The sequence below is a fragment of the Papio anubis genome, chromosome 2, assembly GCF_008728515.1.
Source record: "Papio anubis isolate 15944 chromosome 2, Panubis1.0, whole genome shotgun sequence".
NCBI classification, from domain to species: Eukaryota; Metazoa; Chordata; class Mammalia; order Primates; family Cercopithecidae; genus Papio; species Papio anubis.
In genome coordinates this window covers 104,202,139-104,224,905 of record NC_044977.1, presented here as the reverse complement: position 1 = coordinate 104,224,905, position 22,767 = coordinate 104,202,139, and the positions used below count along the sequence as shown (strand labels likewise).

At 39.6% G+C, this 22,767-nt stretch overlaps 1 protein-coding gene across 1 annotated transcript; it reads left to right on the top strand.

The window, feature by feature from the left end:
• The first annotated feature begins 3,350 nt into the window (after nucleotides 1–3,350).
• On the top strand, nucleotides 3,351–20,157 carry DNAJB11 (DnaJ heat shock protein family (Hsp40) member B11). Its single transcript, XM_003894699.3, has 10 exons — nucleotides 3,351–3,633; nucleotides 4,760–4,916; nucleotides 10,193–10,290; nucleotides 12,021–12,153; nucleotides 15,732–15,874; nucleotides 16,364–16,446; nucleotides 17,088–17,145; nucleotides 18,224–18,335; nucleotides 18,791–18,950; nucleotides 19,700–20,157. Exons 1-10 carry the CDS (start codon nucleotides 3,566–3,568, stop codon nucleotides 19,762–19,764), a joined length of 1,077 nt encoding a protein of 358 aa, XP_003894748.1. The 5' UTR covers nucleotides 3,351–3,565; the 3' UTR covers nucleotides 19,765–20,157.
• Nucleotides 20,158–22,767: the final 2,610 nt, after the last annotated feature.

Sequence of the window (22,767 nt, the reverse complement as noted above, 5' to 3'; positions counted from 1 at the left end):
CCCCTCCCGCGCGCCGCCGCCGCCGCCGCCGCCGTGCCCACTGCGCAAGCGCGAGGCCCCGCACCACTGAGAACTGGCGGACCCCATTGCTAGAGCGGCAGATTGCGGTTTAAGCACCTGAGAAAATCCGGGCTGGGGCCGAGAGTCCGCGACGGTGGCACCAGGAGCCAGACCCACCACTTTCTGGTGTTGCACCTTTCAACCCAGGGGGAGTAGGAAGCTTTCTGTTGCTCCACATAACTGTGGTCAGCCAATAGCTGCTGGTAAGATCAGCACACTTTCATCAGAAATACTACTAATGGCAGTTTGCATTTATAGAGCGCTTACTATGGTCTCAGCACTGTGTAAAGCAAATTTATATTTCCTCAGTGTTCTCAAGAGCCCTTTAGTACATTAGTTTTACTGATGAAGAAACTAGGGCGTAGAAAGGTGAAAGTAACAGAACCCTAAAGTCACACAAGAGATGGAGCCAAGATTCAAACCCAGGGCGTCTGAAGCGAGACTGGCACTCCCTACAGCCCCTCAGTGTCAACTCCTTATCTCTGTTAGCTTTTCCTCTGTGTTTCCACTTTCATGAAGCTTTTTCAGATTGCCGGGCAGAAGCCATCACTCCTTTCTTTAAACTTCCATTTGAGGATTTCTGGACGTTTCCTTCTTTTTTTAGTTCGTTTATGGCCTATTTAGGTACACACCTAAATATACAAAGGTAATTTAGACCATAAAATGCAATTTAGTTCCTCTTTTGTTTTTTAGTTCCTCCATTGTCCCTACTGGGTATCTTCCTGAAAGCAGGGGCTTCAAATTTACACAGACCTGGGTTAGGATCCAGGCTGCGCCACTTACTAGCTCAGTGACCTTGCTGTTATTTGTTGAGTACCACTGTGTGTCTGGCACAGTGGTAGATACTAGAATGACAGGAGTGAACAAAATAGACAAGGTCCTTGCTTTCTTGGAGTGTGTAACAGGGAGAATAGACAATACATATTAAGGAGTAAAATGAGATAATTTCAGATAGCGGTAAATGCTATGAAAATTGGGGGAGGGGGGGTCAGGGAAGGCCACGTTGTAGTGCCAAATTTGAGCGGAGGCCTGAAGAATAAGAAGCCAGCCATGCAATGATCACCATCCAAGTAACTTTTACTCAAAAATACTTCAGCACCTACTCCATGCCAGGCACTGTTCTAAGGTGCTGTCTTATACAGCTGTGAACAGAACAATATAGATTCATGCTCTCATGAAACTGGCATTTCAGTGTGTGCAGTCTAGGGACCAGGGATGAAAAAATAAAATAGGAGGCCGGGCGCGGTGGCTCATGCCTATAATCCCAGCAATTTGGGAGGCTGAGGCAGTTGGATCACTTGAGGTCAGGAGTTCGAGACCAGCCTGGCCAACATGGTTAAACCCAGTCTCTACTAGAAATGCAAAAAAATTAGACGTACACGGTGGTGTGCGTCTGGAGTCCCAGCTACTCGGAAGGCTGAGGCAGGAGAATCGCTTGAACCTGGGAGGCGGAGGTTACAGTGAGCCGAGATTGCGCCACTGCACTCCATCCTGGGCAACAGAGCAAGACTCTGTCTCAGGAAAAAAAAAAAGAAAAAAGAAAACAGAGTGGTGTAAGAGTAAGAACTCAGTAGGGGCTAATTTTGATTGATTGGTCAGGGAAGTCTTCTCTGAGGTGGTGACCTTTAAGCTGATACATGAGTTAAAGAAGGAATCACCCATGTTAAGACATGAGGGAGAGTACAGCGTTTCAGGCAAAGGGAACAGCTAACACAAAGGCCTTCGGCAGGAATGTGCTTGGTGTATACAAAAAAGAAAGGAAGCAAGTTTTGCTGGAACATGGTTAGGAGCATAATAGGTGAGAGGACAAAGCATAAACGGCTTTGTAAACTAGCACAGAGCTGGGATTTTATTCTAAGTGCAAATGAAGAGCCATTCCAGGCTTTTAAACAGGGGAGTGACATGATTTGACTTTTATTTTTTATGTATTTATTTTTTTTTGAAATGGAGTCTCACTCTGTCGCCCAGGATGGAGTGCAGTGGCAGGAACTCAGGTCATTGCAACCTCCACCTCCCAGGTTCAAGCAATTCTTCTGCCTCAGCCTCCCGTGTAGCTGGGATTACAGGCGCTCGCCACCACACCCTGCTAATTTTTGTAGTTTTAGTAGAGACAGAGTTTCACCGTGTTGGCCAGGCTGGTCTCAAGCTCCTGACCTCAGTTGATCCGCCCATCTCGGCCTCCCAAAGTGCTGGGATTACAGGCGTGAGCCACCGCGCCCGGCCCTTAAAAAAAAAAAAAAAAAAAAAAAAAAAAAAGGAGTGAGGGACAGGGATGAGCAACATATATGAAGGTATTAAGGAAGATATTAAGAGTGGAGACAAGGAGGCCAGTTAGGAGGCCCTGGCCAGGTGAGAGATACACTGTGATCCAGAGACCTAGTAATGGAGATGTAGTGAACAGATTCAAGTATAGTTCAGAGGTAAAGATTTGGATAGCTTATATATGAAAGGAGTAAAAACACCTAGAGCTTTGTCCTGATCAACTAGGTGTTGTGTAACTGTGATGAGCAAAATCGGGGGGGAAGACGGGGAATCAAAGACTTATGCTCGAACAGTAATAATGGTTTTTATTCATTGCCTGCTTACTATACGCCAGACGATTTACAGATTTTTTTTCCCTGTTAAAATTCACAGAACTGCCAATAAGTGCTTTGCCTTAGTTTTGTTGATAAAGAAACTTAGGCTCAGACTTGGGAGGAGGGGAGGAGTAAGGAGTCTCACCACTGAGAAGCGGTGCAAGCCGAATCCGCACTTAAGTCGGTCAGTCATCACTGTCGCCTTTCCGAGACTTATGGAGTTGCTTGGAGAACGTAAAATAAGAGTCCTAAGCAATGCGTCCGATGTACAGTTGGGGAATAACTGTCCCCGCTCATTCTGCCGCTGTTCCCTCATTCTGCTCCCGCATTCGGCGCGTAGTTGAGTATGAATGAAATTCCAGACTTGAAACACAGAGAAAACTTCTCTCCCACAATTGGTTGGTGCTGGGGAGGAGCCTCCTGATTGGTGGAAAGTTCGAGGAAGTGGGTGAGTCGGGAGGATTTCGTGTACCTCAGGTGCCCTTACTCGGACCAGCCCCCTACCATTACGTAATTTTCTACGACTCGGGGTAGCTCGGGCAGAGCGGGTTCCTGCAGCGGCGCGACCCTCTGACGTCTCCTCTTCTAATTGGTCAAGATCTGCGACTGCAGTTCTGAAGCCTAACTGGCTACCCGTGCCGCCTCGGAGGTGAAGTGTACTGCGCTGATTGGCTTTCAGGCGCCGGCCGCGTGTGATGTCCGGGGCAACGATTGGCTCTCGCGTACCGGGGTCTTCTCTCACCGGGACTTGGGACTCCCGGGAAGTGGACCGGCAGAGGTGGGGGCTAGCTAGCTGTCTCTGCGGACCAAGGAGGAGACCCACCCGCCCCCTGGTGTGAGGCGCCTCACAAGGCTGGGTGGGCTGGCGAGCCGACGCGGCGGCGGAGGCTGTGAGGAGTGTGTGGGACAAGACCCGGGACAGAGGAACCATGGCTCCGCAGAACCTGAGCACCTTTTGCCTGTTGCTGCTGTACCTCATCGGGGCCGTGATTGCCGGGTGAGGAATAGACACTCGCAGACAGCGGGGCCCGGGGGTCAGCCTTTGCTAGGGGGTGGGAGGGGGTGGGGGAAGTGGTATTGTCAGACTGAGGGAGTGGAGAGGGGCATCGCTGTGGGTTGGCGGGGTGGCGGAGGAAGGGGTAGTATGGGCCAGACTAGTGGGGTGAGAAGCGAACCGTAGGTGACACCAGTGAGAAGGCGTTAGGTCCAGAGAAGGTCTTTGGTAGAGCTAGATTTGCCCGGAGGAGTGGGAGTTGGATGCATTGCCAACGGCATTTGGGGGATGAGGGAAAGAAGGTGGTTGTGAGCTGAAGCACTGTCACGTAGAGCTGGGGGAAGAAAGAGGGATGCCTGACTGTAAGGAAAGGTAGTGACAGTGCCAGGCTGAGGTTGGGGGGATGGACGTTTGTTTGATCAAAGAGGTGGGTTGCTGTGCCCCGCTGAGCTGGAGAAGCGGACGATGCTCTATGCCAAGCCTGCGAAGAGCCATTGGGGGGCTGACATTAAAGTGGGTGAATGATACCAGGCCGAGTTGGGACTGAAGGAAATTGGATGTGGAGGGGAACAAGAAGACCCTTTGGAGAGCCCTTGTGCTTCCCAGCTTCTTGAGCTATTTATTATCTTAAGTTGCTTCGTCTTTAACATTCTGGCAATGCTACTGTTAGGACATTTATGTGGCATAATCTTTTTAAATAAGGAAAATCATCCCTTGAGAGTGTTATTTGACTTTCAGAAAAGTCAAAATCATTTGGAGCAAATGTAGAGAAAGGGGGGAAGAGTTAATTTGATTATATGGTTATTGCCTAAAGATAACATGAGACCATAAAATAAGGAAGTGGTTTTCTTGACTGAAGGTGGTTCCGAAAGAAGATGCCACAGATGTTTTGAATAATCTAAAAAGAAGTATGTAGCTTCTTACTGTGATTACTTCAATATATAAGATTCATTACAAATTCTGGTGTTCTCTTTTTAGTCATTCTTTGTGTGTATATGTGTCACATAAACGTTCATTTTCGTACCTCTTTGCTCAGATACAAACCTAAATGTAGAGGAAAAATAAATCTTTTACTTTTAAAAATGTAACATGTAACTCTGATGAAGTATTCTCTCCCTCTACTTCCCAGACGAGACTTCTATAAGATCTTGGGGGTGCCTCGAAGTGCCTCTATAAAGGATATTAAAAAGGCCTATAGGAAACTAGCCCTGCAGCTTCATCCCGACCGGAACCCTGATGATCCACAAGCCCAGGAGAAATTCCAGGATCTGGGTGCTGCTTATGAGGTGAGTCAGGAAAAGTGATAAAGAACAAATAAAATCTGTAGCTCTAGAAAAAATATACAATACAGAGAAATACTCTTTTCAGCTCACATATATTTATTTAGAGACTGAGTCTCACTTTATTGCCTAGGCTGGAGTGCAGTGGTGCAATCTCTGCTCACTGCAACCTCCGCCTCCCCGGTTCAAGCACTTCTCCCACCTCAGCCTCCCGAGTAGCTGGGATTACAGGTGCATGTCACCACGCCTGATTAATTTTTGTATTTTTAGTAGAGACAGGGTTTCACCATGTTGGCCAGGCTGGTCTCGAACTCCTGACCTCAAGTGACCCGCCCACCTTGGCCTCCCAAAGTGTTGGGATTACAGGTGTGAGCTACCACGCCCAGCCCAGGTCACTTTTATTTAAAAGTAGATGGTAGATAAAAGTAAAAGTAGTACTTGATACTGTATTGTACTAGATATTACATTCATGTTAGTAGATACCATTTTCTGCCTTTTGATATTAATATTTATTTTAATAAGGAGAATAATGCTGCAAAATAATAAATGAAAGACTGATAGATTAATAAGTAGATCAACTGATTGGTCTGTCAGTCAGTCAGTTTGGGAGCGAGACCAAAAATAAAAAGAAAGCCTTCATGAGAGTTGCAAACCTACATGTTCATATGAACTAGACAAATAACATGCAGGGCAGGTATAAATTAAAACATGACAGCGGATATTCTGCCTCCATGTTGGGAAGCAATAAGGATTGTTGAGGACTTTGACAAATTGAAGCCTTCTGGCCCCATTTCAAGGGAGCAGCTGTTACCTCAACCCTAGCCAGTTTTTGTCTTACTAATGCAAACAGTATGTTCCTAGATGATTTAATTTTTCTAGAAAAGTTGAAAATCTAGACTTTTATATAAGTTCTGCTTGTAAAAATGCTGGTAACTAATTCAGTTACATTTCTTTTTTACGTAGATCAAACAAAGCACAGTTTTAATTTGATTTTCCAACCTCTAATCTGGGGACCAAAACACTCTCCATTTGTATCATCTCATTTAACCTTCACTAGGACACCAGGAAATACATTAGAGCTAGGCATATTTTTATTCTCATTTTCTAAATGGACACAGAAAAAAATTAGTTGAACTAAAAGTCATAGAGCTAAAACTCCCGAATTTAAGTTTAAATTCTTATATATTGAGAAGGCTAAAAACAAATTGAAAAATATTTTAGGAAGACATAAACCTTGAAAGGAAGGAATCCCAAGATCTCTTAGATTAAAGAAACAATGGAACTGAAACAGTGAGTTATACCCAGGTGAACCCAAGAGCTGTTGGGGTCCTTTTTCTTTCAATACCTTCAGGGATTCTATGGGACAGAAATTCTCTTTTTTTTTTTTAAGACATAGTCTTGCTCTGTCTGCCAGGCTGGACTGCAGTGGCACAATCTCCGTTCACTGCAAGCTCTGCCTCCTGGGATTTACGCCATTCTCCTGCCTCAGCCTCCCGAGTAGCTGGGACTACAGGCATGCACCACCACACCCAGCTAATTTTTTGTATTTTTAGTAGAGACAGGGTTTCACCGTGTTAGCCAGGATGGTCTCGATCTCCTGACCTCGTGATCCGACTGCCTCGGCCTCCCAGAGTGCGGGTATTATAGGCGTGAACCACCGTGCCTGGCCAAGGGACAGAAATTCTTAACCTGAGGCACATAAATAAACTTCAGAAGTCTGATGGCCCGTCCTAAATTGTATGTAATATTTTGTTTCTTGTTGATAATATGGATTCCGTATTTTGTACTGTATTTTCCATGAATATTCCCCTTGTTTGCTAGGAACCCAATACTCAAACATTTTCTAGGGAAGCTGAATTTACCATGCTCTCTAAAGAATCTTCATGTTCTTTATCCATGACCTAGGCAGACTATACAAAGGCCAATCATGAAATTACGGCTTATTTAACTATAACAACCCTTTTAGCCACTAGTTTAAATTTCTTTTTTCTTTTTATCATTCAAGCTTGATTGCCTTTAGTCTTAGGTAAATTAGTGTTCACAAATTAGAATCCGAGTACAGTTAGGAAGAATCTTTTGTGAATACAAATTTGTTTTCTCTATAGAGCTAAGATTACTGCTGGCATTTTAATTACTTGAGAATCTGTGTATTGGTTGGCCAATCAACTAAAAACCTTTTTTCTTTTAAAATAGTTTCCAAGACCATGGAATAAAATTGCATTCCTTGGTGGAAGAAAAGTGAGGAGGAAGTGAATGATAATAAATGACTTCATGAGTAGTTTTTAGGGGGTTATTACAGAAGCCTCTGATGTCTAAAAAGAAACTGACTTAAAACTAGTCTTTGGGGGTTTTGAAATGGTGTCTTTTATAGTCTCAAATGCAGGGTTCATTTCTTTTCCAAGATCAGATCAGAGAAGTAGACTAAAAGTGAAAATATTGGAGATCCAGATAATAATAAGGGTGTTTTTTTTTTTAAGTTAGCTGTGCCCATTTCTGCTTCCCCAAAATACCTATTTTCTAAAGATATTTGTGAAAACATTCTTTCCTCTCCCTTTTTCTATCATAGTGGCTTTAATCAAGTACTGTGGTCACTTCTGGAATAACCCATTGGCCTTCGCTTTTAAGAATGTTCACTCTCTTGTATATTCAATTTCTATTTATCCTTTCAAGGATATCTTAAATGTTAATACATTTTTTGCCATGACTCCTAACACTTCATTTGGGCCCTAAGCCAAAACTGTGTGAATATGCCTTTCTTTTAAGTCAACAAACCCCACTACTCTCTTTTTCTGGGCCACCGTGAGTATGGTTTTGAAATAACTCTCTCCTTCAGCCTCTTGTCTAAGTAGGAGTTTATAAATATCAAAGGAAGATTTTAAAGCCATTTAATTTTCACAAGTATATATGTGCATATATATCAGATTGCTCTAAATAAAAGAGAATTTTTGCATGTTGAAGACAAATTTTGAAAAGGATGGAAGCTTATTTTGTTGTTACATTCTTTAATATTATACAGAGAGGAAGCATATAGTCATGATTGTGTATGTAATTCACTGAAACTTAAAACTTCAAGAATTATTTCAAGCAATGAAATTGACCTTAAATAACCTTCATAGAGTATTTTCACTTATTACTTTCTCTGCATTTCAAACTCAGGACATTACAAACTTAAACATATATATATATATGTGTGTGTGTGTATATATATAGATATACACATATACATATACTTCATATACTCCCAGAGAAAATCCCACAGATAGAGGGCTGTTTTGAACTGTTTCCCCTGACTGCAGAGAACAAAAAGACTCCAGACAGCAAACAAAACCAAAAACACCCCAAGAAACCAAACAAAACACAGTTAAAACCAGTGGGCCAGGGCTCAGCCCACGATGCTCTACAGGGAAAGGTAGTTGCTGGTACCCATAAGGGAATATCAGCTCAAAGGCCAAGACAGCTAGATACCTGAGAAGGTCAATCATCTGCCCCACAAAAGACAACAAACTGAATAACACATATATTTTAAGCAATTGTACTTTGCGTAAAAAAAGATTAGACAGACCAGGAACTTAAAACAAGCATGATAATACTTAAGGAGGTAAGGCATTAGTAAAATGATATAGAGTAAGAAATAATGCAAGAATCAAGTAGAAATATTATGCATAAAAATATGAGTTGAAATTAAAACACAGCAGATGGGTTGTTACTAGAATGGATATAGCTGAAGACTGAAGTAGTAAGCTAGGAGATCAAAATGAGGTACCTCCCAGAAGGAAGCAGTGAAAGATAAAGAAACATAATTTATTTTTATATTTAAAAGAAAATTAAGAGCAGATAGCTCCAGAAATAATCCTGGATTGAGTTTTCTGAAATAAGGAGACATTTTCATTAGGTTAATCAGAGGACTGGATGGTAGCCACATACCAGGTTTTGAAGGCGGTGATTGTTCCTCAGGGGTTATGCTTTATACAGCTCGGATTTCTTAAAAGAAAATCATTATATGAACTTCTACTTTAACTCAGTAGCATTTAATTGTGGCTTAAATGCTGACCTCCATACACTTTATTTTTAGGTTCTCTTGTTTTCTTACTCGATCTTTACTTCTCCAGCTTTAGAATTTGAGTCATTTAAGTATGTGTTTGCTTCATTCTACGTATCTACATATACTCCCAGAACTTGTACTTTTGACTAAGAATAAGAGGTTTATATGTACCTTCTCTGTCTTTTTTGAGGGTAAGAGAATTGATCAAATGCACAAAATTGAATTAATTATAATCCTTGGTTCATGATACACTGATGTCATTGTTTTATCACCCAGCTTAAGAACTAAGTAAAACATTACCATGACTTAATCTGCGTACATGCCACTTCCCTGTTCCATTACCCTGCCTCCCTTCACAGGTAACTACTGTATTGAATTATGTCTTTATTTTTCTTTTGCCATTCTTATTTTATACATATATATATATATATAAAAGGTGGGCAGCATTCTTCCACAAATGGATTTCTACATACACCAAAAAATGAAAAAAGGAGGAGGAAAAGATATCAGTATAGACCTCTCTGGAGGGCCTGTCATTTGATTTCCTTGACTTGACAATCTCCTAATACGTGCATCTGTGTGTGTGTGTGTGTGTGTGTGTGTGTGTTGGGTAGGGGGTGTTGTAGACCTGTGGGGCCAAGTTGTTTTGAAGCAATGGAACTGAAACAGTGAGTTATACCCAGGTGAACCCAAGAGCTGTTGGAGTCCTTTCTTTCAACACCTCAGGGATCCTATGGGACAGAAATTCTGTGTGTGGGTGTGTGTGTGTGTGTGTGTGTGTGTGTGTGTGTGTGCGTGTGTGTGTTGGGTAGGGGTGTGTGTTGTAGACCTGTGGGGCCAAGTTGTTTTGAAGGCAGTATAGTAGTTAACAGCATAAGCACCAGAGTCAAACTGCATGGGAAGTAAACCTGGGGAATCCATCTTACCTCTTTCCTGTTACCACTGTGACCTTCACAGCTGCATTACTAATCTCAGGTATTATTTTTTAGTGACTAGGCGAGTTTTGACAACTTTAACTTAAAAACATGAATTGAGCAATGTGGAATGAACAATGCATCAAAGAATTTAGTCTTAGAGAAAATAACTTTGTAAATATGCCTTAATACAGTACATAATGGAAACTACATTCTATTAGAATTTGAGACCCATTGTCAAAGTAAAAAACAAACATAAATATGACTGTGCCTTAACTGGATATTACCAGCTTGTGATCTTTTTCTCCACTGGTTTTTATCCCCAGGTTCTGTCAGATAGTGAGAAACGGAAACAGTACGATACTTATGGTGAAGAAGGATTAAAGGATGGCCATCAGAGCTCCCATGGAGACATTTTTTCACAGTGAGTAATTCACCTATCTGCAATGTGTTAGTGTCTGAGAGAGGGTCACTTCGCGATTAAAGAATTCCTCTCATTCCCTAGTTCAGAAGCTTTTGATGAACAGTACAAGTTAGCTGATCCAAAGATCAATTATTGTCCTCCCTGTGGGAAGATAGTCTTCTATTTTCACAAACCTTCAGGAAAGATGGATGGCATTGAAAAGACATTCCATCTAGCCAACCGTATCGGTTAAATCAATGCTGACAATTCGCGGTGGGGACCTGTGTTGGAAACCAGTTCATCCTTGCCTACTTGCTACCTTGGAATCTGCAAACCACTTAATGAGCAAAATTATTGTTAGCAGAGATAGAAAAATTCCTACTCCCATACCCAGAACTGCCTCTCTCTCTCATCCTATCAACAAGTGAGGGTGATTATAATAACCAGCATTAGGGGAAGGAATTATGGTAGAGGACCTTTATCTCTTGCTTTCTGGGAGTGCTGGGTGGTTGGAATAATAAACACCTTTCCTCCTCACTCTTTGAACCTCTCTTTATTGAGCATTTGAATTTCCACATTCCCTGATTATTACGTATACTAAGAGACCTTAATCTGGGGTTTCAGGTCTGAAATTATAAACAAAAAGATGTTTGAATCTGCATTTTTATGGGGAGAGTTCATTGTTTTCTTCAGATTCTCAAAGGGTTCTGTGAACCCTTCCCCAAAAGAAGTAAGAATCACTGTTGCATATAGTAGTTACCACCATTTAGTGCTTGGCTGGAGGGCCTGGGGTGGGGGAGTAGATTTTTAGGGCCTGTAAAGATGTGTGAGTAACATGATTAGGACATCTTTTTCACCCCCCAGGATCAATTGGGCTGTCTGAAGTGATCCCTAGGAGATACCAGAAAGAGAAAAAGCTTCCCCAGCCCCCACGCTGTTCTCTCTCCTTGCCTTTATTTAAGATTCAGGGAATTCATTCACCTGAGTTGGTTGGTGGGAGAGGGAGTTATATAGTTATCATCATTGCTGTGCTAATATCTGAGGCTTCTTAATAACACCAAAAATTAACATTAGATTAAACCACCTGTAGGATTGAAGGTCACCTTCTTTGTTGATCTCAAGTTACTCTTTTGTGACTTACAAAAATTAGTTTGGGTCTTATAGAGGCTAGAACTTCCTTCTCCTTAAGTACTAGGATTTTACTAAGGCTGGTGCTTTTTTAGCTTATTTAATTACATACTCAAGATTTTTGTGCAGAACAGTAGCTTCTTTCAACAAGTTCACTTCTAAATAGCATGTAAAGGGAACACTACATATATTAAAATTACCGATAAAAATTTCTTAAACCATTAAGTTTAGCATTACACAAGTTTATGTATACTGTACTCTTTCTCAATAAGTCCACCATCTTCAGATTTTTCCCAATATTGAAAGATTATTATTTCATTGGTTGGGTCCCACATTGAATTCATTGGCATACTGTGTGTGTATGTACTGTACTATATGTATGGGCTATATTGTATTAAAAAGTGAATTTTTTTGTAGTAAGGGACCATATAGTTACAATATGGTTGATAGTATATAAATTTACAATGATGTATGATGTATGACTCCATTGTATTAAAAAATACCTTGTAGTTTTGCACAATGCATTGGTAGAAACAATAGTTTATCAATGTAAAGAAAATGAGTTAATTGTGAAACATGGAGTCTTGATTTTTTTTTCCTGATGATTTTGCACTTACCTTTAGCTTCTTTGGGGATTTTGGTTTCATGTTTGGAGGAACCCCTCGTCAGCAAGACAGAAATATTCCAAGAGGAAGTGATATTATTGTAGATCTAGAAGTCACTTTGGAAGAAGTATATGCAGGAAATTTTGTGGAAGTAAGTTCAAACAATATAGCTGTTCATATTGACTCCCAGAACTTGTACTTTTGACTAAGAATAAGAGGCTTATATGTACCTTCTCTGTCTTTTTGAGGGTAAGAGGGAGTGATCAAATACACAAAATTGAATTAATTATAATCCTTGGTTCATGATACACTGATGTCATTGTTTTATCACCCAGCCTAAGAACTAAGTAAAACATTACCATGACTTAATCTGCCTACATGCTACTTCCCTGTTCCATTACCCTGCCTCCCTTCAGAGGTAACTACTGTATTGAATTATGTCTTTATTTTTCTTTTGCCATTCTTATTTTATCATGTATATATGAATACCTGAATAATGTATTGTTTATTATATTGTTTTTGATTTTTTAGAAATGGTATTTTATTCATTATTTCCTGAGACTGGTTATTTTCACTCACTATCATGTTACTAGGATTCACCCGTGTTGCTTATTGCTATATTGTGACCATAATTTATTAATAGGCATTTTTGTTTCTTCCAGTTTTATTTAATTCCAAACAGTACTTTTATGAACTTTTTAATCCATATATCCAGGTTCAGATAAACAAGAATATCTCTTAGGTGGATATGCTTGAGAGTAGAATTGCTGGGTAATATGAACCAATGTTCATTTTTACAAGCTAATACTGTACTGTTTTTGAAATTGATTGTCCTGACGCTGCTACGTGCAATTTATGAGATCCTATAGATTCCCTGCCTCACTAATACTTGGAATTATTAGACTTCTTAATTTTTGCCCATCAAATGGGTATAAAATATTATCTCATTATGGTCTTGTTTTACATTTTTTTAAGTTACCAATTAGGATCAGCATCTCTTCCTGTGTTTATTGGCCATATTTGTTTCCTGTCTTGTGAAATGCCTGTTCATTCTTTTGCCTCTTTCTTACTGATTTCTAAGAGTACTTCACTCTTGCTGCTAATTCTTTGTTGGCTGTATGTAATGCAAATATAGCCTATGTGTTTGTAACTTGTCCTTTCATTATGTTTAAGATTTATTTCAATTTTCAGCAAACAGAACTAATTGATTTTAATGTAATCAAATCTGTCAGTCTTTAATGGTTAGTTTTTGTGTCTTGTTAAAGAAATTCTTTTTTGTTCTAAAATAAGAAAGCAGCTGTGTGCAGTGGAGCACACTTGTAATCTCAGCTACTAAGGAGGCTGAGGTGGGAGGATCGCTTGAGGCCAGGAATTTGAGGCTGTCATGTCCTATGATTGCATCTGTGAATAGCCACTGTACTCTAGCCTGGACAACATAACTGAAACTTATATCTGAAAAAAAATTTTTAAATAAGAAAGCTGTTCATCTATATTTTCTGCTAAAACTCTGGGATCTTTTAATATGAGGTTATTCATCTTTTTTAAATTCTGGAAAATATGTCTCATAATTTTTTACAATTCTTTTATCACTTCTACTTCTGTCTGCTCTTAATTTTCTTTTAAATATGAAAAATAAATTATGTTTCTTTATCCTTCACTGCTTCCTTCTGGGAGGTGCACCTCACCATTTGATCTCTAGCTTACTACTTCAGTCTTCAGCTATATCATTCTAGTAACAACCATCTGCTGTGTTTTGGAATTTCAGCATCCTTGTTTTTATGCATAGCTTCTACTTGATTCTTGCATTATTTCTTACTCCTATAGCATCATTTTACTAATGCCTTGCATAGCAAGTATTATCATGTGCTTGTTTTTAAGTTCCTGGTCTGTCTAATCTTTTTTTAAGCAAAGTACAATTGCTTAAAATATATGTGTTATTCAGTTTGTTGTCTTTTGTGGGGCAGATGATTGACCTTCTCAGATTATCTAGCTGTCTTCTTTGGCCTTTGAGCTGATATTCCCTTATGGGTACCAGCAGCTACCTTTCCCTGCTTGGAGAGCATGCGTGGGCTGAGCCCTGGCCCACTGGTTTTGTTTGGTTTCTTTGGGGTGTTTTGTTTGTTTGCACTTGTCACACACGGAGTCTTTGTTCTCTGCAGTCAGGGGAAACAGTTCAAAACAGCCCTCTATCTGTGGGATTTTCTCGTATATTCTGTGTTGTAGTTACTGTTTCCTGGAATCCATGTTTTCTTGTAGTTTTTCCAAGATACTGGAGGAGACAGCCGGTAGCCTGTGCATATGTGCCATTTTGACAAGAAGTGTATTCTTCTTAGTTATAGCTGCTTCTCTGAATAATTGAAAGAAAAGACGTAGAAAATCACAGAAGATGCAACTGACTTGTAATACTGTTCAGGCTGCAGAAGAAAAGGGCATTAAAAATATTCATAAACCAGTGAGATTGTTTAGATGGGAGGAAAGAGGTGAGCCTAATTAGCGCCCATGTTCCCTTCCAAGCCTGTTCTGCAGTTGTCACTAATACACAGTAGACATCACTTTTTGCTGTTAGTGTGTTCCTGAACAAACTCTTTTTTAATCCAACTATTCTAAAGGCTGTAAGTGGCTTTGCTGTTTCAATAACCCCATGTTAAATTCTTTTCCTTTTTTTCAATCCTGCTCCTTCTGTATATAAATTATTTTTTAAAGAAAAAAAAATACCTTGAGAAATAGGATAGCACAATAGTTAAGAAGCATGGACTTTGCAGCTAGACTGCCTAGTTTAGAATCCTGGCTCTGCCGTGTATTGGTCATGTTACTTAACCTTTCTATACTTCTGTTACCTCATCTGTAAAATAGGGATAATAACAGTACCCATCTCATACAGTTGTGAGGATTAAATGAATATGTAAAAGTGTTTGGCACATTGCTTGGCATGTAGTAAGTGCTATAAAGTGTTTGCTCTGATTACTGTTATTGTTGCTATAATTTACTCTGTTGACCTGGGCCTTTCATGTGTTGGTAGGCTTTAAGGGATTTTTTCTCCAAGCATTCATCATTCTGCTGCATGAGCACATACCTTGTGATTAGATGTTTGACTAATTAAACAGGCAAAACTAGGAATACATTTCTGCATATATATCAATTTTACATTCTTAGAGGGATCAGAATGTTTGATTGCAGTCAAGTACAAAGAGATGGTCATTGTTTCTCTTCCTATGTGTTAAAGTATCTGAATGGAGATAGCTCCAGAAATAGTCCTAGATTGAGTTTCCTGAAATAAGGAGACATTTTCATTAGGTTAATCAGAGGATTGGATGGTAGCCACATACCAGGTTTTGAAGGCGGTGATTGTTCCTCATGGGTTATGCTTTACACAGCTTGGATTTCTTAAAAGATAATCATTACATGAACTACTTTAACTCAGTAGCATTTAATTGTGGCTTAGAAATGCTGATATCATACACTTTATTTTTCGGTTCTCTTGTTTTCTTACTCCCGTCTCTACTTCTCCAGCTTTAGAATTTGAGTCATTTAAGTATGTGTTTGCTTCATTCCTGTTTGGGGCCTGATTTGTACTCTTCAAAGAGTTTTGTCAACTTAGATCTCTGAGGGATAGATTGCCAGAAAAGGGGAAGTTTCAGTCCAGGCATATGTGCAGAGCCTTGATCAGTTGAGGAAACAAAAGCCTATTTTACACAAGAGAGAAGCTGATGTTGTTTATGCACTTCCTAGGTAGTTAGAAACAAACCTGTGGCAAGGCAGGCTCCTGGCAAACGGAAGTGCAATTGCCGGCAAGAGATGCGGACCACCCAGCTGGGCCCTGGGCGCTTCCAAATGACCCAGGAGGTGGTCTGCGATGAATGCCCTAATGTCAAGTAAGTGAAGCACCTTCTTTGTTCTACTAAGAAACACTTGTTAATTTCGTTTATCTAGTCAAACGCTAATGGTCCATACTAGATCCTTTTCTGTCCCCTCCCCACTGCCATGTTCTGCAAAAGGATAGAACAAAAAAATGTACATTTTTTTCTGAAGTATTTCTTATAAATATGTCCTTTTATGTTTCTGAACTAACAAGCAGTGCCCTTTATTTCTGATATATTTTCAACAAGTATTAATGCTTCATTTTCTTCCTTCTTGTACTATTAGAGCAGCCTTATATGTTTATATAATGTATAGGAGCTTCACCCTGGATTTTAGCATATAGAAGGTGTAAAAGATTTATCAGATAGTTTTGTCAAGTAGAGGCACACTATAGTCTTCCAAGAAAAAGCTCTGATAAAATAGATAAAACTTTATATATATATATCTGATGTTTTGTTTATATTTTCATTATTTTTCTCCTCTTTTAATTGTCTTTACCTCAGACTAGTGAATGAAGAACGAACGCTGGAAGTAGAAATAGAGCCTGGGGTGAGAGACGGCATGGAGTACCCCTTTATTGGAGAAGGTAAAATATTGATATTTGATTTTTTTATTGTCATAACTTTCTGCTCTCTGCTTGTTTGTGAATACCTCTCATCCCTGCCTTGCTCCATCTTAATGTTCACATAATAAATGCATATATAATTTCCAATACCCTTCAGCCAATTTTAGGATATACAAAACTTTTTGTTTACCTGAAGCAGTAGCATTACCGTTTATCCTTTGAATGTCATGGCCAAAAGTTATTATGAGGTAACCTAAGTTTCCTCAAAATTTAGGGTGTTCAGACCTTAATGAATTTTAACTCAGCAATGAAAGAAGATATGTAACTCTAGTTGGCATTAATAAGATGTTCTCAGGACCTCACCTTTAGACTTAAGTTTAAAACTCTAAAAATAAAAAAAAAAGCTTTGAGACTTAGGTTCAATAGACCAGTGAATCATTCTTGGTTTAAGAAATGGGTCAAGTTATGTACTGCTGTATCTGAGGCAAAGGTAATGATTTCTAATAATCTGAAACTTGATAGAACCAGGCAGAGACACGGCCACCACAGATTTGACAGATCAATGCCCAAAGTAGTGGATTAAAAAGAATTATCAGTTGCCAAATAGATGTGTGGTATTCAACTCGTATGATTTACGATATGCTGTAATCTGCTCTGACTAGGTGAGCCTCATGTGGATGGGGAGCCTGGAGATTTACGGTTCCGAATCAAAGTTGTCAAGTAAGTTATCTAATTTTAGAGTCAGATTATAGAGGTGTGGGTGGCCACCAGAGCAGTTAGAGACTTTTTTCTCTGTTTCTTACCCTTATTACCCTAAACGATGATTTGTAACTCCTCTACAAGGCTGAAAGCTTGGGGTTGGGCCCTAGGATTGAGCCCCCAGTTATTTATTTACTTAGGACTTACAAATGCAAAAGATGTTGAAAGGAAAGAATTGATAAGTAAGGAGTTATAAAAGAGAAACAAACAAGATAGGGAGTCAAAGCTGAGATTTTAGCTGAAGAACTATGGCACCATACAAGAATAGGAGACTTTGCCATAGAAAGAACTTTCTACGTAATATGCAGCTTCTGTGAAGATAGAGCTTTTCTTTTGTGAGCTTCTCTTCAGCATGAAGTGCTGCTTAGACAATTTTGCCTGGGACTCCGGCTTTCTTGATTGGTATTTCTCTCTTGTTACCGCTTTGGAAACCAGTAATATCTCTGCATCTATAAGGAGTCATCAAAACAGAGTTCCCACCAGAATAGGGAGAAATGGCCGCCCACTGTCTGGGACGTTTCCTTCCTGCACTCTTTAATCTCAGTGTTGTTTTCCCCAGCTTCTTTGCCTACCTTGTCTTTATCATCACTTCTTAGAGAAACTGGAACGTGTGTTGTTTCCTGAATAAACCTGACACCTTCCTTGTCTTTGCCAGAATTCCTTCTCACTCTATTTCCCCTTCCTTCCACCCATTTTATCTGCATTTCTACAGCCAACTTAGTCTTGTGAGCCTAGCTCAGGAAACTTCTGTAGACCCATTTCTGAAGATGATCTCCCCAGAAACTTTCTTTCTCTCTTTTCCATAATCTAATGATTATAGTTTTACTTATACTCTGGCTTTTGCTGATTGTGTGTTCCTTAAGAGTAGCATTTAATAAGACTTAAACAACTTTATATTCTCGATTAATACTACACACAAACGTATGTCTAAGAAATGTTTATGGTTTGAAAGAGTGGTGTTCACCTTTTTCCAAGATTTTTCTAACAACTCTTTGAACTTAAAGTGGAAATTAATGATGTTTACCTATTCTGTTTTTAGGCACCCAATATTTGAAAGGAGAGGAGATGATTTGTACACAAATGTGACAATCTCATTAGTTGAGTCACTGGTTGGCTTTGAGATGGATATTACTCACTTGGATGGTCACAAGGTAAACAAACCAATTTACTTGTTCTCTGTCCTTTTGAAGCCTTTATGTGGGTAGTTTTGAGATGTATCAGCTGTTTCAGTCATTGAGAACCAGAGGGACTCCTTTCTCAGTCGTAATCTCCGTCTGTACTTACTCTGCTGCTGAGCATCCTGCAATAACAGTGCCAGACCTTTCAGCTACTCAGAATGGATTGCACAGCCTTTGACAGTCTTGTCCTTATAGTTTCTATTGATGAAAACCTTTCTTTGTTTACTTGTTTTTGTGTTTGATTTTTCTTCTTTAATAAAATCCTTTGTTCTTGACTGACATTGTCCTAATGATATTTCCTTTGCTCCTTCATTCTTTCTTTTCGCTGAGCTGTGACATTAGCTTTGTGTACCAGTGCTCACTAGAAGCTGTATGATGTACTTCAGATGTACCGCTTCTGCTGCAGTGCGTTCCCTTTTGTTTTCTAGGTACATATTTCCCGGGATAAGATCACCAGGCCAGGAGCGAAGCTATGGAAGAAAGGGGAAGGGCTCCCCAACTTTGACAACAATAATATCAAGGGCTCTTTGATAATCACTTTTGATGTGGATTTTCCAAAAGAACAGTTAACAGAGGAAGCAAGAGAAGGTATGGCATATGAGTGTGTGTGTGTGTGTGTGTGTGTGTGTGATGAGAAGAGGGTGGCAATAGAAGCAGAACTCTCCAGTGACATGAGACATCAAGACATCAATCATTAATGCTAGTAGAACACTAACATAGGAATGAACTCATCTTACTTTGTAAAGGCGATATGTTAAAAATCCTACATCTTTGTGTTACAAAAGTCTGTGTAAGCTGTGCTTCGAAACCTAGGGAGTGATAGAGTATGTGGGAATGAAACAGAATCCCTTAAAACAAATGAGCTGGACTACTCTGTAAAAGGGAAGATGAGGTAGACAATAGAAAGATTAGAAGCTTATGGTTGCATGTCTAGGATGACTAGCTGAGAAGAGGGCCCCACTCGGGGTCCTAAATAGTAAGAGAAAGGAGAGCAATGAAGGAGGTAAAAACTGAAAAGAGGATACAGAAGAAGGAGTGGGAGACTTAGCTGAAGAGTTTTCTTTCCCTTTTGATTGCCTCTTCTCATTCCTCATTTTGCAGAGCTTTGTGGGACATGTATGTGGTATGTGGGCCTAAAAGAGACAAGGGATCATCCTTGAAACATGTGCATGTGTGGGATTACCTACATGCGATTATGTTGGAGATTGGTAGTTATTTAATTCACATCCATGTTTGTCATAAGGCCTTTTATAAGCCTTTTCTTGAAATATGCTCTTTAAACACTAGGAAAGTAACATTTTTTTGTTAATGGAGTCAATTGTTCATTCATTCTTCAGGTATCAAACAGCTACTGAAACAAGGGTCAGTGCAGAAGGTATACAATGGACTGCAAGGATATTAACAGTGAATAAAATTGGACTTTGTTTAAAATAAGTGAATCAGCGATATTTATTATCTACAGGGTTTTTTTGTGTGTGTTTTTGTTTTTATTTTCAATATGCAAGTTTGGCTTAATTTTTTTTGTCTAATGATCATCATGAAATGAATAAGAGGGCTTAAGAATTTGTCCATTTGCATTCAGAAAAGAATGACCAGCAAAAGGTTTATTAATACCTCTCCCTTTGGGGATTTAATGTCTGGTGCTGCCGCCTGAGTTTCAAGAATTAAAGCTGCAAGAGGACTCCAGGAGCAAAAGAAACACAACATAGAGGGTTGGAGTTGTTAGCAATTTCATTCAAAATGCCAACTGGAGAAGTCTGTTTTTAAATACATTTTGTTGTTATTTTTTTCATGACTCCTGTTTCTTCTGTGAGCTATTTGGGTTGTCCTCCCATCAAGCAAGATGGATGCACAAGCATGCAAAAGAGTGATATAGATCCAGTCCCCATGCCCAATTACATACACGGCATCTGCTAGAAAGGAGCTTGGAAGAAACTGGTTGATTGGGGTCCCTGAATGAAGGTTACACAAAGATCTAATTGTCCCTGAGGAAGTATATTTTTTCTCATTTAATTTGGGAATAATAATCTGATATGGACACTTTACTGTTTAGGAAGCACCTTTCATGTATATGATTTCAGTTGACCTCATGGTTAGAAAGCTTTTGGTTTGTTTAGGAACAATGACTACCACTGGTTCTAGAAAAGGAATTTAGAGTTGCAAATTATGTTTGCTCTTCTCATGGCACCCAATTCAGATGCTATGCGATGAGTACATTTGACTTTTGCATCTCCCTCATTTTCATATGTATAGTCACATCACACTCTACTTCTCATGTACTTTGGGCTTTTGGTCTCTGCTAGTGAGTATTTCAATTCATTGTGTGCAGAGCTGCCTTCTAGACATCAGCATAGTTCCAGCAGCATCCCTGCTTTTGGCTATACATATCTGAGAAATCGCCAGGCGCAGTGGCTTACACCTATAATCCCAGCACTTTGGGAGGCTGAGGTGGGTGGATCACAAGATCAGGAGTTCGAGACCAGCCTGGCCAACATGGTGAAACCCTGTCTCTACTAAAAATACAAAAATTAGCCGGACGTGGTGATGGGCGCCTGCAATCCCAGCTACTCAGGAGGCTGATGCAGGAGAATTGCTTGCACCTGGGAGGTGGAGGTTCCAGTGAGCCAAGATCGTGCCACTGCACTCCAGCCTGGGCGACAGAGCAAGACTGTCCCTAAAAAAACAAAAAAACATCAAGTGAAACCACATAAATACGTACGTAAATTTAGTGGACTTTTTGTACCTGTAAGATTCATTATGTACTGAATTGCCTCTAGTTGAGCATTTCTTAGGAGTCATCATCATTTCCTTTATCTATCTTAGCCCAGGCGAAGTCTTGATCATTATTTGCACTTACTAATCCCCATTTTTCCAAGATATATGCAAGGGTCAGTCATGATATTAAGAGCTAGAGCTACTAGTCTTGTTGAGAAAGACCCCATAGGGATAATGTGTTTCCTACAAAGAAGAATTTTAATGGGGCTTTGTCACTTCTTATCCATTGTCTAGATTGTCATGATTTAATGAGTTAAGAATATTCTTTCATTATTGGACTCAACTTCAGGTAGCTTGAAGTGCTTTATCTGAGGCACATTGTATTTTGGAAAGATTTATATTAAAGTTCCATAGATTTTCTTAAGAAGGGAAAATAAACACTGCTAGGTAATTAATGTGGAAGAACAGATAATAGTGTCTTCAGTTCTGCAAGGAAAAAAGCCATTCCAGTGAGCTATATAATGAGACTGAAAGGATGCTTGGCCTGGAATCAGACTTAACCGCTATGACACTGAGGAAACCTGTTAACCTCAGTTTTCTCTGCAAAATGGAGACGATGAAGGGTGATATTTTTGTGCTTGGTCTTTTATGCATCTTAAACATCTTTTTGGGCTATTCAGAGATTTATTCACTTACGCATACTTCTGCCCCTTATCTGCATTCACTATTGGTTAGGTGCTGGGTTGCCAAATCCTAGACGGATGTTAGTGCTCAGAAATCACTGAAAAGGGAACAGGATATGGAAACTTAAAACCTGTCTGAAACGTTCCATCAGGTGTTACTAGAAATGGGAATGGAAAGATAATTTTATTCTATTCCTTGAAAAAAAGCTGCTATTGGCTCCAGTAGCAACCTTTACCATGAACAAAAGATATCCAAGGACTCTGAAAGATAAGAGAAGAAGACACCATTTGGTAAGTGTTCACTTTTTTAAATTCTAGTATTTTTGTCACTGAAATTGCCCCAGGACTCACAGTGAAGGGTTGGACACAGGTCACAGGCAGTGGGCACCTATACAGCTTCCATCATGATTTTAGATGTCAGAGCCCTGACCCTCTCTTATTCCATTAAGAGAAATAAAATATTTCTGAGTGGTATAACTTTAAGCACAGTTCCTCTAATAATGCAGCCAGCCTGAGAATGACATAATTTGGGGGCAGTCTCATCACACTGAATGTCAGTGAAAACCCTCTAGAGCTGCATAGTCCAATCTGGTAGCCACATGTGGCAATTGAGTACTTGGAATGTGGCTCATCCAAACAGAGGTGCTATGAAGCATAAAATACACACTAGATTTTGAAGACTTAGTATTAAAAAAAAGTAAAATGTCTCAATTTTATATTGATTACATGTTTAAATGATAGTATTTTGAATATAATTGGTGAAATAAAATAGATATTAAAAACAAGATATATTACTCAAATTCACCTGAGGGTTTTTTTTTTTCACTTTTTAGAATTTGGCTAATAGAAAATTTTAATTACGTATGTAGTTCACATTATATTTCTGTGGATTGCACTGCTCTAAAGAGTATTGCCCAGCCTGTGCCAGGTCACTCAACAGAAGTTGACTAGTATTTTGGGATAAAGGGCCTCATATTCACTCCTATTCAGTTACCTCCCCCCAACTC